General features: G+C 43.9%; 1 protein-coding gene across 3 annotated transcripts; it reads left to right on the top strand.

The window, feature by feature from the left end:
- The first annotated feature begins 387 nt into the window (after positions 1-387).
- On the top strand, positions 388-16,057 carry LOC130913567 (galactosylceramide sulfotransferase-like). Of its 3 annotated transcripts, none has more exons than XM_057832259.1 (3): positions 391-806; positions 5,324-5,468; positions 14,704-16,057. In XM_057832259.1, exons 2-3 carry the CDS (start codon positions 5,347-5,349, stop codon positions 15,851-15,853), a joined length of 1,272 nt encoding a protein of 423 aa, XP_057688242.1. In that variant the 5' UTR covers positions 391-806; positions 5,324-5,346; the 3' UTR covers positions 15,854-16,057. The 3 variants fall into 3 exon arrangements, with proteins under 3 accessions (XP_057688243.1, XP_057688242.1, XP_057688241.1); XM_057832258.1 differs by having other exon boundaries at positions 394-814; XM_057832260.1 differs by lacking the exon at positions 5,324-5,468 and having other exon boundaries at positions 388-814.
- The last annotated feature ends 278 nt before the right edge of the window (positions 16,058-16,335 follow it).

The raw sequence follows: 16,335 nt of genomic DNA, 5'->3' as shown, positions 1-16,335 counted from the left end.
GTATATACACTTCTTGTGTTTGTTTCTCATTAGACTTTAGTGCAGAAGTGCTGAGCCGAAACATCACTACTTAGCGGTAAGTCCAGAATATATGTATTTTTGCATGTGTAATTTATGTGTTCAGAAGAAACTATTGCAACTTCACGGCAAAGCTACTCTATGAATGCCCAGGCAATATGACAATCAACTCACTATTAACCATACATTCCACATGTAGCATGTATACAAGGCATTTTTCAAAGAACTGTGACATAAAGCAGTCTTGATCAAGTGGTACAATTAGTGCATTTGTTCTTTTTATGCTGATTTCCACCCCTCCGATCAGCTTGCAACTTGGACTCCGGTGTGAGAGCTCAATGGCCCTCTGTACGGAGAACACAGAATAGTGACTATACAAGCCTCGCCTCCCTCGCTCCATCACTTGCCCTCCCCCGTTTTGTGTTACACTCTCCCTCTCTGACAAGTGCTTGTCCCCTGACAGACCCTGATGTCACAGGGACACGAGGGTCCCCGCAGTGCTTCATTCAGCAAAATGGCTCTCGGATTAGAAAGTTAAGAGGGGGAGGCGGCCTCAGGCATCAGGTGTGCCTGCAGCGGTGCTGTGAAACTGGAGAAGCCAGGGGAGATCTCTTATCTGCGGACATGTGATGAGTCTAGCATGAGATGCCTTTCGTCTGTATGTGTGTCAAGATCAGATGCAAGAGCCACCCCAGGAGCTAGATCAACTTGTTTTAGTCAAGTGGAATACAAAAGCAAAAGCTTCGCCGACGGGCAAGCATCACTTCCTTCCAAGTTGGATTTATAATGTATGAAGGTAAGCCTTTATTTTCTGATGATGTAAGCTCATTTTCACTGTTACCAGTAGGGGTGTGAAAATATATCGAAATGGTGATATATTGTGATACCAAGGGCGTAGGTTTGCATAGGGACGGTAGGGACAAAACTCTAGCAACTTCTCAGGATGCTCAAATTGTCCCCACCAACTTTTAAGCAACCTTATTTGAATTATACAGTGCCCTCCATAATTAGTGGATTTATCATAATTATGTGTTTTTAGCTTCTAATATTTTTTTCTCCTAAATAATATGGGACCTTGATGGAAAAAAAGAAAAATCCAACCTTCAATACAAGTGCATTTATTCAGTGGGGAAAAAATCTCACATAAAGAAAAAATTATTTGACATCAAATAATGTGTGTCACAATTATTAGCACCCCTGGTGTTAATACTTTGTACAACCCCCTTTTACCAACAAAACAGCACCTAATCTTCTCTTATAATGTTTCACAAGATGGGAAAAGACAGACAAAGGGATCTTCAGCCATTCCTCTTTGCAGAATCTCTAAATCATCCAGAGACCTGGGTCCTCTCCTCTTCAGCTCACCCCACAGGTTTTCAATGGGGTTGAGGTCTAGAGACTGAGATGGCCATGGGAGGAGCTTGATTTTGTGTCTGGTGAACCATTCCTGTGTAGATTTGGCCATATGTTTAGGGTCATTGTCTTGCTGAAAGACCCAGTGACGACCCATCTTCAGCTTTCAGGCAGAGGGGAACAGATTTTGATTTAAAATGTCCTGGTATTTTAAAGCATTCATGATGCCATGCACCCTAACAAGGTTCCCAGGGCCTTTAGAAGCGAAACAGCCCCACAGCATCACTGACCCACCCCCATACTTCACAGTGGGTATAAGGTGCTTTTTCAGCATGCGCATCTTTCGTGGCACGCCAGACCCACTTAGAGTGTTTGTTGCCAAAAAGCTCAATCTTGGTCTCATCTGACCAAAGCGCACGGTCCCAGTTGAAGCCCCAATACCGCGTGGCGAACTCCAGACGTTTGCGTGTATGATTGTGAGTGAGGAAAGGTTTTCTCCGTGCATGCCTCCCAAACAGCTTGTTGGCATGTAGACAGCACCTCATACCCACTGTGAAGTATGGGGGTGGGTCAGTGATGGTAGGGACGATATGCTAAACATTTTTGTTTTACTGTAGTTGGTAATATTTTTGTTTTGCATTCTCAGTAGTATTACATTATCACAAAAATCAGGCACGTGCAGGGGGGGGGGGGGGGGGTGGATTGTATCTTGAGCACCCGCGCCTTTGCCCCTACATGCCCATAGTCCCCCTTTTGACTGGGCTTTTTTTTTTTTTTTTGAGAGACAGTGAGAACCAAAAGTGGTATTTGCCATGTGGCAAAATGGATTTTGCCATGTGGCATTTTTTTTGCCATGTGGCAAAATGGATTTTGCCACGTGGCAAAAAAATTGGCAAAAATTTTTCTGCCATGTGGCAAATTTGTTTTTGCAATGTGGCAAAAAAAGATTCTGCCATGTGGCATTTTTTTTTTTGCAATGTGGCAAAATGGATTTTGTCATGTGGCATTTTTTGCTATGTGGCAAAATGAATTTTGCCATGTGGGAATTTTTTTTTTGCAATGTGGAAATTCTTTTTTTTTTTTTTTTTTTTGCAATTTGGGATTTTGCCATGCGGCATTTTTTTTTTGCCATGTGTCATTTTTTGCCATGTCGAATTTTTTTTTTTGCCATGTGGAAAAATTGATTTTGCCATGTGGCAATTTTTTTGCCATGTGGCAAAAAAATTTTTGCCTTGTGGCATTTTTTTTTTTTTGCCATGTGGAAAAACGGATTTTGTCATGTGGCACTTTTGGTTCTCAGCCCTGCTGTTTTTTGTTTTTTTTCTTGTGCGTCTGTGTGTGCTGGCCGACTGTCCACACACGCCACGGAGTACTTTACTTGAACACCGAAAACACTTAAAAAAAAAAAAATCAAACAAAAGAAAAACATCTGTGTGCCGCTAACCTGCCGCATAACCCCCCCACACCCTAGCACGTTATTCCTCTTTGACCTGAGAGTGTGGTGTGGAGTCCAAAGACATCTGGTGGTTGTAAACAAACGTTGTTACCTTTATAAACCGTGTTCGAGAAAGTAGTGAAAATTCTTACACCAGGTTTATTGTGGGGATTAAAAAAAAAAAAAAAAAAAAAAAAAGAAACGTAATTATCTCTTATATAGTACACATCTTTAACCCTTTAAACACCGAACGTGTCGGCAGCGACGCGTTTACGCATATCGTCTTTGAAGCTTCGTCACGCTGTAATTACATCACCCACGCGCTGCTGGTTGGTCTCGTTTGAAAGTGCGGAAGTTGATGTCCACACCAGTTTTTATTTGAAGTCAATCGGCCAAGAAAAACGGGAGATAATGTCATTTGAGTTTTATAGTTTTATTGCACTCATAAATATGCATTAAAACGCTGCATGGACCATATATCCATCTCCATATTGTCATCATTTCTTGTCCTTTTCAAAAGCGAAATCAGCACAAAAGACTACTTATCCCAAGAGTCGTTGTGATGTCAGGAAGGACGAACCGAATGTGATCATTTTTAATAAATTTCCGAGCGAGGCGCCAACTATTGAAAGGGAGGCATGCGAAGCAAGCAGCGGCCGGTGTCGTGCCGAAAAATGCACAACACCGGTTGGTTTGAGCGAGCGACTTTGAAACGTGCAGAATGAATCTAAAACTACATTTAGCACAAGCTAATGCATTATTTCATTAACTCAAGGAAGAAGATGAGTCGTATTTGTCGTGGTTTTCCTCTGATGAATTGGCGTCTCGGCGAGTAGAAGTGATAGTAGAGCGCAAACGGCGAAAGAGTAGGCTGTGTGACGTTGTGTGTGACGCAGCTCAGTGACCTGTTCAAGAAGAAGCTTTATTGAGTGCGCAAAAAAAAAAAAAAAACTTTATTGGATCGCATGCCTGAAAAATTCAAGAAATTTAACTACTTGTCAATATTTTTTAAAATACTTTTTTTCAATGTTATATATATTTTGTCTTCACTATAATCTTTTCAATTTTTATGTAGATGTCTGTGTGAGAAGCTTGATTGCATGTACTTATATACTTTCGATAAGGTGATGGGTACAACACCTAACTTCACAAAGAGATATCTTCCAAACTCTTTTTGTGTTAGATGATATATATACATTTTTTTCTCACTATTTTGCACACTATATAGCCTGTTTTGACCATAGTATGTGTAAAGGCCAAAAACGCCTATGACCATACCTGCTGTTTGTGTTGAATTGTCAAACATAAAACTATTCAATCTTATTTTTTTCTATTGAATGTTTATCCTAACAAGTTGAATAAATATTATCAGGCTTCAAAACGGTTGGTCGAGCATGTTTGGTTGTCAATGGGACGTCAACATTACAAATTTTGAAAAAAGATTTTGGGATTTTTTTGTCTTTTTGGGTCCAAAATGTGGATTATAATTGGTCAGTCAAGAAAACAACAGTTTAGACATGAAGTTCAAGGTGTCCTGAAAAAAGGGACCCAATTTGGCCAGTGTATACAAGTTTTTCTTTGAAATATAAAGGCAACATCAAATGCATGCATGTTCGGCCAAAATAGGCTTAGGTGTTAAAGGGTTAAGTTCACAATGTTAATGAGAGAGAAAGAAATTTAGAAAGCTTTAAAAATAAAAGCCACTGGGCAATCTGATTTTTTAAATTTAAGATTCATATTTCATTATGTCGACACACCTCGCAAGGAAATGAGGTTGAGGGATTTAAGAGATCAGGCTGCTAAAGGCAGTGGATCCTTCATCAGCTGGGTGAAGAGCACAATAGGTAAGAATAACACATTTTGCAAGGATATTCAGGTATTAAAATCCAATAATTATAAACGCAATTACAATGTTATTGTTTGATAACTTTTTATGTCATTATTAATTATTAGGTGCTAGAGTTGTCAAATATGGATAATAATAAAATAATAGTTGAGTCACAGCCAGAAAGTGTTGATGACAGTGTTGATTTCTATTCACTTTCCCCCCCTCCCAATAATGTAAAGTTATGTTGTTTTAAGGTGTATTAAATTCTTGTTCATGTTCTTGATTTATGAGCACCTGCCCCTCAATCGGTCTCTGCACGGCCCTGGTTCAGAGTATTAAATGTCTAAGATAAGCCACGTGATCTTTTTGACTGGTACATTGATAGTATCAAATCCGTTTTGCATAACCATCACTGAAAACAATGCATTAAATTCATTCTCGTGTTTTTAGTATAATATTTTCCTGACACATCACTGTGGCTAAGTAGTTAGCAGTAGTCTAGCGATAGTCTAGCTTCCTCATACGTTCCAATAATATACTTCCTAGGCTATCAATTGACTAAATGTCCTTGCGACCCGGTTGAAAAACCAATTTCTCCAATTGACATTCTTGCCCAGCAAATTCATGAAGTGCTTAAATGGAAACTTTGTAGGTTTTCCATTCACTTTTTGTCATTTGATGTTTTTCAGGTAACTCGTGAAATTTCTGGATCATGGCATTAAAGCACGGAAGGCACTGGAAGTCCATGTGCAAACGTCTGGGTTTGGGTGTCCTACTGACCAGCAGTATTATCTTCCTTTACTGCTTGTCCATGCCCCAGCTGAGCATGCCTGAGTATGGTTCAACACACGTACATTAGATGTACAAACAATATACAGCTGATTAATGTGTACACAAGGAAGTACAGTATATACAGTACCTACTGTATATGCTGTATTACAGTAAAATTATATGCACTGTTTATATTATACCTATATTGCACTCACTGGACTTCATATAATACAGGTAGTTCCCGGGTTACGAACGATTTCTGTTCCTACGCTCGTGAGACAGCTAGCCGACATGTTAACCCGAACAGAATGATGTTTCGAAGTCTATTCTTGGCTGTCCAAGCGAAAAATCACTCAAAACTACCCGGGATCATGTCACACGACGTCACGGTTGTTGATTGTCTTTGCCGATCGGCAACCCGCCCGGTTGCGAGCAAGCTACAGCTCGTCCCACGCTGGAGAATTACACTGCGGTCAAACTGGCGGACGTCGGAGGATCGCTTAGCTGCCACACGGTCAACACGAATATGGCATAAACTAATGCTTAACTACATGGCGTGCAGTTGTTGTGCAGCTAACATGGCAGAATGTCTCTGATGAGAACTTTTCTACATGTTCGTCCATGATCAAACGAAAGTAAATAGTGCTTTATTTAAAGAAAGTATGTAGTATTTACTTTGTAATCGCTGTACTCGCGGCCTTTGGTGGGCGGTCACGGTGCCGGGAGTGGCGATGAAGCGATGTAGGGTCGGTTGCCAACGGGCTTGCACTCACAAGGGATTCACACGATTGCTGGGTTCTAGATCACAGAGCTGATTTGTGCACACTCTACCCCTTTCAATCACTTAGCTTATAGACTCTCCAACCCCCGTCCCCCTTCTTTCCCTGGTCAACAGGCCCCCCACGGTGTCAACCTGAAATACATCTAGCTGACGATACCACCAACATATTAGTAGTTGTTGGAGTTCAATAGTGTAGGAGTTCAATGTATTTCTTGTTGTTTTGTTTCTTTTCTTTCTTGTTTCTTTTCTTCTGTTCTTCCATAACCGCTTCCTGTTCGCTGCTTTGTCATAATAAACGAGGTATGTTGAATGATCAAAATGGGAGGATTTCATACTCTCAATGTGAAACATTAAAACTATTCAGACCAAACGGACACTTAGACTTCCATTCTCCGTTTCAAACAGCTGAACAGGACAGGTTTAGAAAAAAAAAAAGAAAAAACTATGTAGTGTTTACTTTGTATTCGCTGTATTCGCGGCCATTTTTATGCAAAGTTGCTTTTTCTGATGCCGCCGGTTGTCGGCAGAGTGGCATTCTCGGTGGACAAGGAGCATGTCATTTACAAAATGCAAGCCACCTCCATATTAAAACGTGTGCCATGATCCCAGTAGTTGACATAATACAAAACGACGTTTACTCACTTCCTCGTAAGTCCAATGGTCCAATGGTAGGGCTTGTTTTGGCCAATATCTGCCGGTGAATGGGAACCTTTTGAAACCCCAAAAAGGCTTACACACCTCTCTCTGGTGCAGCAACAATTTTCTGTAGCCGTTTAGCTGGCGTGATGCGAAAATAAATGAATTAATCCACAAAATCAGATGAATCCGCGGTCCATCTGCATGCTATAAAGTGTATTGTGAGATGCTGAATAGACATGTGCCGATTACCAGTTTCAAGGGACACCATGGTATGAAAACAGCAAGGTTTGAAAACCGCAAAAATTTTCTATCATACCGTCCCTAAGGTATTAGCTATTTTTATGTCCAAAAAATGCATGGATAAATCTCACGCTTCCAGCTAGAAGGCTCAACCCTCCCCCAATGATTGTTGCTCAGTGTCAGCGAGTCAGCTGTGCTACACGATGGCTGGAGGAGGTGAAACTCCTGACTTTTTTCCCCCTCGAAGAAAATGAAATCGCTAGTATGGGAATACTTCGGCGACGGAAAAGTTCTAGACAGCCGCGGCTTCAAGGAGCAGGGCCAACCAACATGTAAAACACGTTTGCGGAGAATGGCCGCCGAGGGGGCGATACCTCCAATATGATTTCGCATTTACACAAAATCAAAGGTTAGTAAACACTGTCGTGAACGTTTCCCACCTGCTTCGAGAGTTACCTCCAGCGTGTTTAGTGTGTCTAGTAGGAGTGGGAACCTCAGGGCACCTCACGATACAATTCGCGATACAAGGCTCACAATAACGATTATCTCACGATATCACGATACAGCGATTAATCGATATATTGGTCAGAAATTTGATACAGGATATTCTACGATACAACTGTTGAAATGAAAGAAAAAAAGATGTTTCGAAATAGAAAAAAAATACTGTTTAAGTCATTTATTAAGCAGTGACACTTTTTCAGTGCAACATCGCTGTAAAATATAAATCTACTGCAAATTGTGTACCTGCACATATTGAGGAAAACAACCACAGCAACTGATATTTCTTTGAGAGATCATGATGAATGGCACCCTTAATTTCTTTAAAGTTTTAAATCTTTTGAAAAAATGTTAACAGTGCGTTACGTGTCAGTCATCAGTTGAGCTTGGATTGGGGCAATGATAAAATTGGTGGGTCTTTTATTCGTGTATGACCTTTGTTGCCAAAAGCGTTGGTTTGATTACTATCTGCTTCAGCATTTTAGATGTCGGACTCAGTCAGTCACATTCTTCCTCACCTTAAAAACAACAAAATAAATTTAAAAAAATATTAGTTACTTAATAGCTTTTGAGTTGAAATCCTGTTTTTTTGTGTTGGAAGTATTGAGTGAATTAAAAAAATATGAATTGAATGCAGGGCCAGCCCAGGCCATTTGGGGGCCCTAAGCAAAATAATGCAAAGGGCCCCATATTTTTGGCCCACCATTTCGTCACAGTGTACTGTGAAACCCATACATGCAATCCAACCCATACGTCCATATTTTGTATATTAATCAGATTTTGTTACACTGCATACTTCAAACTTCTCACCCCAAATGATTGTCAGTACTTACAGTAGATAGCGCCAAACCTTTTTCTGAAAGAGGAAAGAAAGAAGTTAAGGAAGAACTTTTATTTTTTTTGAGCTTGTAATCAACTCTCAAAACTCACAAAAGTCAAATAAAGCAAACTGTAGTAAACAAAATAGAACACAAATTAAACAATTGCCAGATTGGGGGCCCCCTGGTGGTCAGGGGCCCTAAGCAGCTACATAGTCTGCGTATAGGCTGATTGAATGTATAGAAATTAAAAATGGAATGGAATGTCACCTCTCTGGCAGGGAAGGAGCCTGAGCTGGTGGGTGAGGCAGAGAAGTTCCGACTAGATATAGTCGGACTCTCCTCCACACACAGCTTGGGTTCTGGTACCAATCCTCTCGAGAGGGGTTGGACTCTCTTCCATTCTGGAGTTGCCCACGGTGAGAGGCGCCGAGCAGGTGTGGGCATACTTATTGCCCCCCGGCTTGGTGCCTGTACGTTGGGGTTTACCCCCGTGGACGAGAGGGTAGCCTCCCTCCGCCTTCGGGTGGGGGGACGGGTTCTGACTGTTGTTTGCGCTTATGCACCGAACAGCAGCTCAGAATACCCACCCTTTTTGGAGTCCTTGGAGGGTGTGCTGGAGAGCGCCCCCTCTGGGGACTCCCTCGTTCTACTGGGGGACTTCAACGCTCACGTGGGCAATGACGGTGAGACCTGGAGGGGCGTGATTGGGAGGAACGGCCCCCCCGATCAGAACCCGAGTGGTGTTCTGTTATTGGACTTCTGTGCTCGTCACGGTTTGTCCATAACGAACACCATGTTCAAACATAGGGGTGTCCACATGTGCACTTGGCACCAGGACACCCTAGGCCACAGTTCAATGATCGACTTTGTAATCGTGTCATCGGACTTGCGGCCACATGTTTTGGACACTCGGGTGAAGAGAGGGGCGAAGCTGTCAACTGATCACCACCTGGTGGTGTGTTGGCTCCGATGGTGGGGGAAGTTGCTGGCCAGACCTGGCAGGCCCAAACGTATTGTGAGGGTCTGCTGGGAATGTCTGGCAGAATCCCCTGTCAGAAAGAGTTTCAACACCCACCTCCGGCAGAACTTCTCCATTGTCCCGGGGGAGGTGAGGGACATTGAGTCCGAGTGGGCCATGTTCCGCACCTCCATTGTTGAGGCGGCCGATCGGAGCTGTAAGGTGGTTGGTGCCTGTCGTGGCGGCAATCCCCGAACCCGCTGGTGGACACCAGCGGTAAGGGATGCCGTCAAGCTGAAGAAGGAGGCCTATCGGGCCTTTTTGGCCTGTGGGACTCCGGAGGCAGCTGACAGGTACCGGCTGGCCAAGCGGACTGCGGCTTCGGCGGTCACCGAGGCAAAAACTCGGACATGGGAGGAGTTCGGCGAGGCCATGGAAAACGACTTCCGGACAGCTTCGAGGAAATTCTGGTCCACCATCCGGCGTCTGAGGAGAGGAAAGCAGTGCACCATTAACACTGTGTATAGTGAAGATGGTGTACTGCTGACCTCGACTCGGGACGTCGTGAGTAGGTGGGGAGAATACTTCGAAGCCCTCCTCAATTCCACCGACACGCCTTCCTTTGAGGGAGCAGAGTCTGGGGACTCTGAGGTGGGCTCTTCGATCTCTGAGGTTGAAGTCACTGAGGCGGTTGGTAAGCTCCTCGGTGGCAAGGCCCCAGGGGTAGATGAGATCCGCCCGGAGTTCCTAAAGGCTCTGGATGTTGTGGGGCTGTCATGGCTGTCATGCCTCTACAACATTGCGTGGACATCGGGGACAGTGCCTCTGGATTGGCAGACCGGGGTGGTGGTCCCCCTTTTTAAAAAGGGGGACCGGAGGGTGTGTTCCAATTATAGAGGGATCACACTCCTCAGCCTCCCCGGTAAAGTCTATTCAGGGGTGCTGGAGAGGAGGGTCGTCGGGAAGTCGAATCTCGGATTCAGGAGGAGCAGTGTGGTTTTCGTCCCGGCCGTGGAACAGTGGACCAGCTCTACACCCTCGGCAGGGTCCTCGAGGGTGCATGGGAGTTCGCCCAACAAGTCCACATGTGTTTTGTGGATTTGGAGAAGGCGTTCGACCGTGTGCCTAGGGGAGTCCTGTGGAGGGTGCTCCGGGAGTACGGGGTACCGAGCCCCCTGGTAAGGGATTTTCGGTCCCTGTACGACCGGTGTCAGAGTCTGGTCCGCATTGCCGGCAGTAAGTCGAATTCGTTCCCAGTGAGGATTGGACTCCGCCAAGGCTGCCCTTTGTCACCGATTCTGTTCATAATTTTTATGGACAGAATTTCTAGGCGCAGCCGAAGCGTTGAGGGTGTCCGGTTTGGTGGCCTCAGCATTGCATCTCTGCTTTTTGCAGATGATGTGGTGCTGTTGGCTTCATCAAGCCGTGACCTCCAACTCTCACTGGGGCGGTTCGCGGCCGAGTGTGAAGCGGTTGGGATGAAGATCAGCACCTCCAAATCCGAGACCATGGTCCTCAGCCGGAAGAGGGTGGAGTGCCCTCTCCGGGTCGGGGATGAGATCCTGCCCCAAGTGGAGGAGTTCAAGTATCTTGGGGTCTTGTTCACGAGTGAGGGTAGGAGGGAGCGGGAGATTGACAGGCGGATCGGTGCAGCGTCTGCAGTGATGCGGACTCTGCACCGGTCCGTTGTGGTGAAGAAGGAGCTGAGCCAAAAGGCGAAGCTCTCGATTTACCGGTCGATCTACGTTCCTACCCTCACCTATGGTCACGAGCTGTGGGTCGTGACCGAAAGAACAAGATCCCGGATACAAGCGGCCAAAATGAGTTTCCTCCGCAGGGTGTCCGGGCTCTCCCTTAGAGATAGGGTGAGAAGCTCGGTCATCCGGGAGGGGCTTGGTGTCGAGCCGCTACTCCTCCGCGTTGAGAGGAGCCAGTTGAGGTGGCTCGGGCATTTGGTTCGGATGCCTCCTGGACGCCTCCCTGGAGAGGTGTTCCGGGCATGTCCCACCGGTAGGAGGCCCCGGGGTCGACCCAGGACACGCTGGAGAGACTATGTCGCTCGGCTGGCCTGGGAACGCCTTGGAATCCCGCCGGAGGAGCTGGCTGAAGTGGCTGGGGAGAGGGAAGTCTGGGCTTCCCTGCTAAAGCTGCTGCCCCCACGACCCGACCCCGGACTAAGCGGAAGATAATGGATGGATGGATGGATGGAAATTAAAAATGCAATAATTACCTATTTTTAATATGTATGCTACATTAATTATCATGCACATCACCTTATATATCTTGGAAGCTATTCAAGCCATTTTTATGGCTTATTGTATCAAAAAGGCAGTAATAACAGATTGTGTCGTAAACTAGATGGAAAGTGGTTCTAAAAAAATATCAGATAAATCAGTAAATTCATGTAAGGTTGTTCGACATTCATTTTCATCCAGTTTAGGGTGCTGGTTTATTTGATATCATTCAACACCAAATGTCATCAAAATAAAACATGTAAATTAAAAAATCAATTACATTGTAAAACTTTCTTACCTCAAGTGATGAAAAGGAAGCAGCGAAGAAATCCAGTGTCCAATTTGTCACCAGCCGCTAGTGAACCTTATTTTTGTTAGACAAATGTAAAGTGTGTCCACATGTGTGATTTGTAGCAATATTTTTCTCACTTTTTCCTTCACCGTTCTCACGAAGCTTCTTTATTTTTTTCAACCCAATTAGAGCTTCCTCTCTTCTCTAGACGACTTGTGCGCACTTTACCTTCACCGCCACTCTCGCGCGCCCCCTAGTGGACCGCCAAGGAATTGCTCAACAAACATTGAGCAGTTTACAGCATCCAATGGCCAATATGTCAAATAAAAGTATCGATACTTGGCGGGAGCATATCGATAACCGATCGAGTTGCAAAATATCGCGATATCGCGGTTTAAAAAAAAAATAAAAAATTTTAATGATGATATATGTACAATAAAAGAACAATTGGCTAACTTACATAGAAAAAGTCCGCTAGCTTAAATGCTATAAAATGCAAAAGTTTTTTTTTTGATTTTTTTTTTTTTTTTTTTTTTTATAATTCTCTTAACAAATGGTTCAGATACATATTCCCACAAAAAAAAAAAACGGGTAAATATACCTATAAACTAAATTGAGAATGCATTAAAAAACAATTAGCTCAAACAAACTTGGCTTACATTGGTCTTAACAGGAAGCAGTTGGATTCAGCCATGTGAAAAGAGGCAGACCAGCAGGCAGTGTATCCACTCTCATCAAAAAAATTAAATGCAAACACTTTCAAAATATACCATTACAACACCACTTTAATTAAACGAATACTCGAAGCAACAAAATTTAATTCGAATATTTTTTTTCTAATCGAATACTCAAGTTAATCGATTAATCGTTGCAGCACTAGTCTTGTATGTCTTCCATTTTCTAATAATTGCTCCCATAGTTGATATTTTTACACCAAGCGTTTTACCTATAGACCCTACTCACCAACGTCACAGAATGTCGTGTCACTGTATCCGGCCGCCATATTGTCCGTCATTGTTTATCCGTATTCTCAGTGGTTTCAATTTGTCATGCAATTTATAGTGCAATTCATGGAAGCCCCGGTGCTTTCAGACGCTGTAAACTCATTGGATGCGTTGCATAAAAGGCGTTATGTGGAAAAGCTTCAGTCTATCCATTCGCCAGATCCATATTTGATGCCTAAATCGATATATTTCGACCCGCTGTCTTCGCCCTCTCTGCCTGACATCTGCTACCCTGATATCTACAACTATCTTGTCCACAAAAACTCAGCCTATTCTCGCGAAACTTTGAAAAACTTTTAAGATCAGCACTCTAAGCAACATTACCCCGTGTGACCCTTTACTTCCAATTTTCTAAAATTGCGACAATCAATAAAAAATAAAAAGTTCACTGCGATGGCCGACGCTTCAAGGATAGGTGGATATTGTACTATTTCTTCAATAAAACACGCAACAACTGTGTCTGCCTCATTTGCAAAGAGACAGTCGCTGTTTTCAAAGAGTTCGATGTGACACGATAATGATATTACCGAACAAGACACGCTGACAGGTACGACAACATTACAGTGAAGATACGCAGCGAAAAATTATAGCAACTTGAAGAAGCTAGTTTAATTTCACAGCAGCAGTATTTCACAAGAGCCCGAGTGTCGAAAGAGAACGCCACAAAGACGATACTGTTGAAATTATTAATTAAAAAAAAAAAAAAAAGCAAATGTGACACACAGAAGGGCTTGCTAAAATTTGTTTAAATATATTGTTCTATGTAAATCAGCCAAGGTAGCCCCCCGCATTTTTACCACACCAAATCTGGCCCCCTTTGCAAAAGGTTTGGACACACCTGTTTAACTGATGATCTGTAGACGAGGCCAGCTTCTTTCACTTGGTACCAGCTAAATATTATTCAAAATGTAATGACGGTGGAAGAAATAAGCATCTTGAATTTGAAACTGTATGTTGTCGGCAATTAGATCTTAATTGTGGTTGTCAGCCCAAAACCCTCTAAATATATATTAAATGCATCTTACCAGATATAAAATGACTATTACATAATCCGTGGTAATCGTTTGGAGCCCAGTTTTTTCATCGAATTGCAGACGTCCATCTCACTCCCCTCTCCGGGTCTCTCGAAATAGGGTAGAACTTCAAGTCTCTCCGTCTATCTTCTCTGTTATTGCAACCAACCGCCACACACGCCTTCAGCATTTTGATTATTAATGTTAACGAGCAGAAAAACACGCCATAATAGGAGGAATTCACGTAGCGGTAATGCGTCAACACGACGAGTTGACGGACAATATGGCGCGGAGGCGTGGTTGTGACGTCATGTGAGTAGGGTCTATTGCAGATTCAGTCTTCCCAGCCTGGTGGAGGTCTACAATTTTGTCTCTGGTGTCTTTCGACAGCTCGTTGGTCTTGGTCATAGTGGAGTTTGGAGTGTGACTGACTGAGGTTGTGGACAGGTGTCTTTTATACCGATAATGAGTTAAAGCAGGTGCCATTAATACAGGTAACGAGTGGAGCCTCGTTAGAAGGCTAAGTTAGACCTCTTAGACAGCCAGAAATACTTATTTTTCACTCTAATTTGGAAATCTTTAAAAATCAAACAATGTGATTTTCAGTTTTTTTTTTCTCCGCATTCTGTCTCATGGTTGAGGTTTACCCATGTTGACAATTACAGGCCTCTCTAATCTTTTCAAGTAGGAGATTTTGCACAGTTGGTGGTTGACTAAATACTTATTTGCCCCACTGTACATACCGGTAGTTCTTAATAACTGTGCTGTTTCTATCTGTGAAGTTAGCTCTAAAAGTTTCTTGTTTATTTCTGCAGCATTCCAGTTCCTTACTCCTGCGCCCACCGGCCGTCCCGGCCGACAACCAGGCCAAATAGCAACAGCTCACATAAAAAGACAAGAGGGATGTGCACTCCCAAAGTAGACATCATGTTCATGAAGACCCACAAGTCGGCAAGCAGCACCTTCCTCAACATCCTTTTCCGCTTTGGAGAGAAACATCAACTCAAATTTGCTTTTCCGGACAGCAGGAATGACTTTTCCTACCCTGCCTTTTTCCAGCGTTCCCACGTTAAAGACTACAAACCCGGAATGTGCTTCAATATAATCTGTAATCACATGCGTTTCAATGCGGCCGAAGTGGCCAAGCTGCTTCCTCTCGATACGGCTTACGTCACCATCCTCAGAGACCCGGCGGATCTTTTTGAATCCTCCTTCCACTACTATGGTCGGGTTGTACCTTTCACCTGGAAGATAGCAGGAGACGACAAGATGGCGGAGTTTCTTCGTGATCCTCACTACTACTTCGACCCGGAAGGTTTCAATGCATTCTACCTCAGGAACTTGCTTTTCTTTGACTTTGGAGAAGACAACACGCTGGAGCTGGACGATCCGCGGGTGGACCAGGGAATCCAAAACATCACAGAACGTTTTCAGCTGTTCTTGCTAGCAGAGCATTTTGAGGAATCTCTCATCCTGCTGAAGGATGCTCTCTGTTGGGAGATGGATGATCTCATCTTCTTCAAGCTTAATGCCCGCAAGGGGTCAACCGTATCTAAACTGACACCAGAACTGAGGGCCAGGGCCCTCGAGTGGAATGCTCTTGACTGGAAACTGTACCAGCACGTGAACTGCACCTTCTGGAGGAAAGTGGACGCGTACGGGCGACAGCGCATGGCGGAGGACGTAGCGGAGCTCAAAAGGAGGAACGCGGAGATGACGGCCACCTGCATCGAAGGGGGTCACGCCGTCGATGCCGGCAGCATCCGAGAGAGCGTCATGCAGCCTTGGCAGCCCATTGGGGAGAAGTCCATAATGGGATACAATTTGAAGAAGAACATTGATAAGGCCCACTTGAAGTTGTGCCGTAAGATGTTAATGCCAGAGATTCAATACTTGAGCGAGTTTGGCGTCAACCTATGGATCACCAAGTTGTGGGGCCATGTTAGAGACGTTATTAACTGGTGACGAGAAGCGTCCTAGTTAGCAAGAGGAAAATACAGTGCTGTAAATGTGACTGATAGATTTGCAGTTCTGTGACATTTCAATGATCCTAACCGTATTTGGATTTTGATAAGCACTTGAGAGAACTATTTCACAATCTTTAAAGGGGAATTTGACATAAGGCTTAATCTTCGAGTGTGGAGTTGTTTTCAACTGAAGGAATTCGGCCCCCCCGGCCAAGTCGCCAGAACAGTGACAGCCGATAGTGACGGGATCTGTCGTTCACTTGAATAAACGAATCCATTCCGGTTCGTTCAGTAAAAAGATTCGTTCAAACGAATCGTTCAACGAATCGTTCGCCCCCCTCATCTCCCTCCCCGCCCAAATGAATCGTTCGGTTAGTGAACGGGAAGTGACGTTGCCGAACGAATCACCAAAGACCGCTTCGCAGTATAACTGAACGGGAAGTGACATTGCTTGGTCCCTCCCTCTCTTGCACATTGACC

This window comes from Corythoichthys intestinalis, chromosome 3, assembly GCF_030265065.1.
Source record: "Corythoichthys intestinalis isolate RoL2023-P3 chromosome 3, ASM3026506v1, whole genome shotgun sequence".
In the NCBI taxonomy this organism is placed as follows: Eukaryota; Metazoa; Chordata; class Actinopteri; order Syngnathiformes; family Syngnathidae; genus Corythoichthys; species Corythoichthys intestinalis.
The sequence above is the reverse complement of the archived record's forward strand: the minus strand, read 5'-3'. Positions and strand labels throughout refer to the sequence as shown.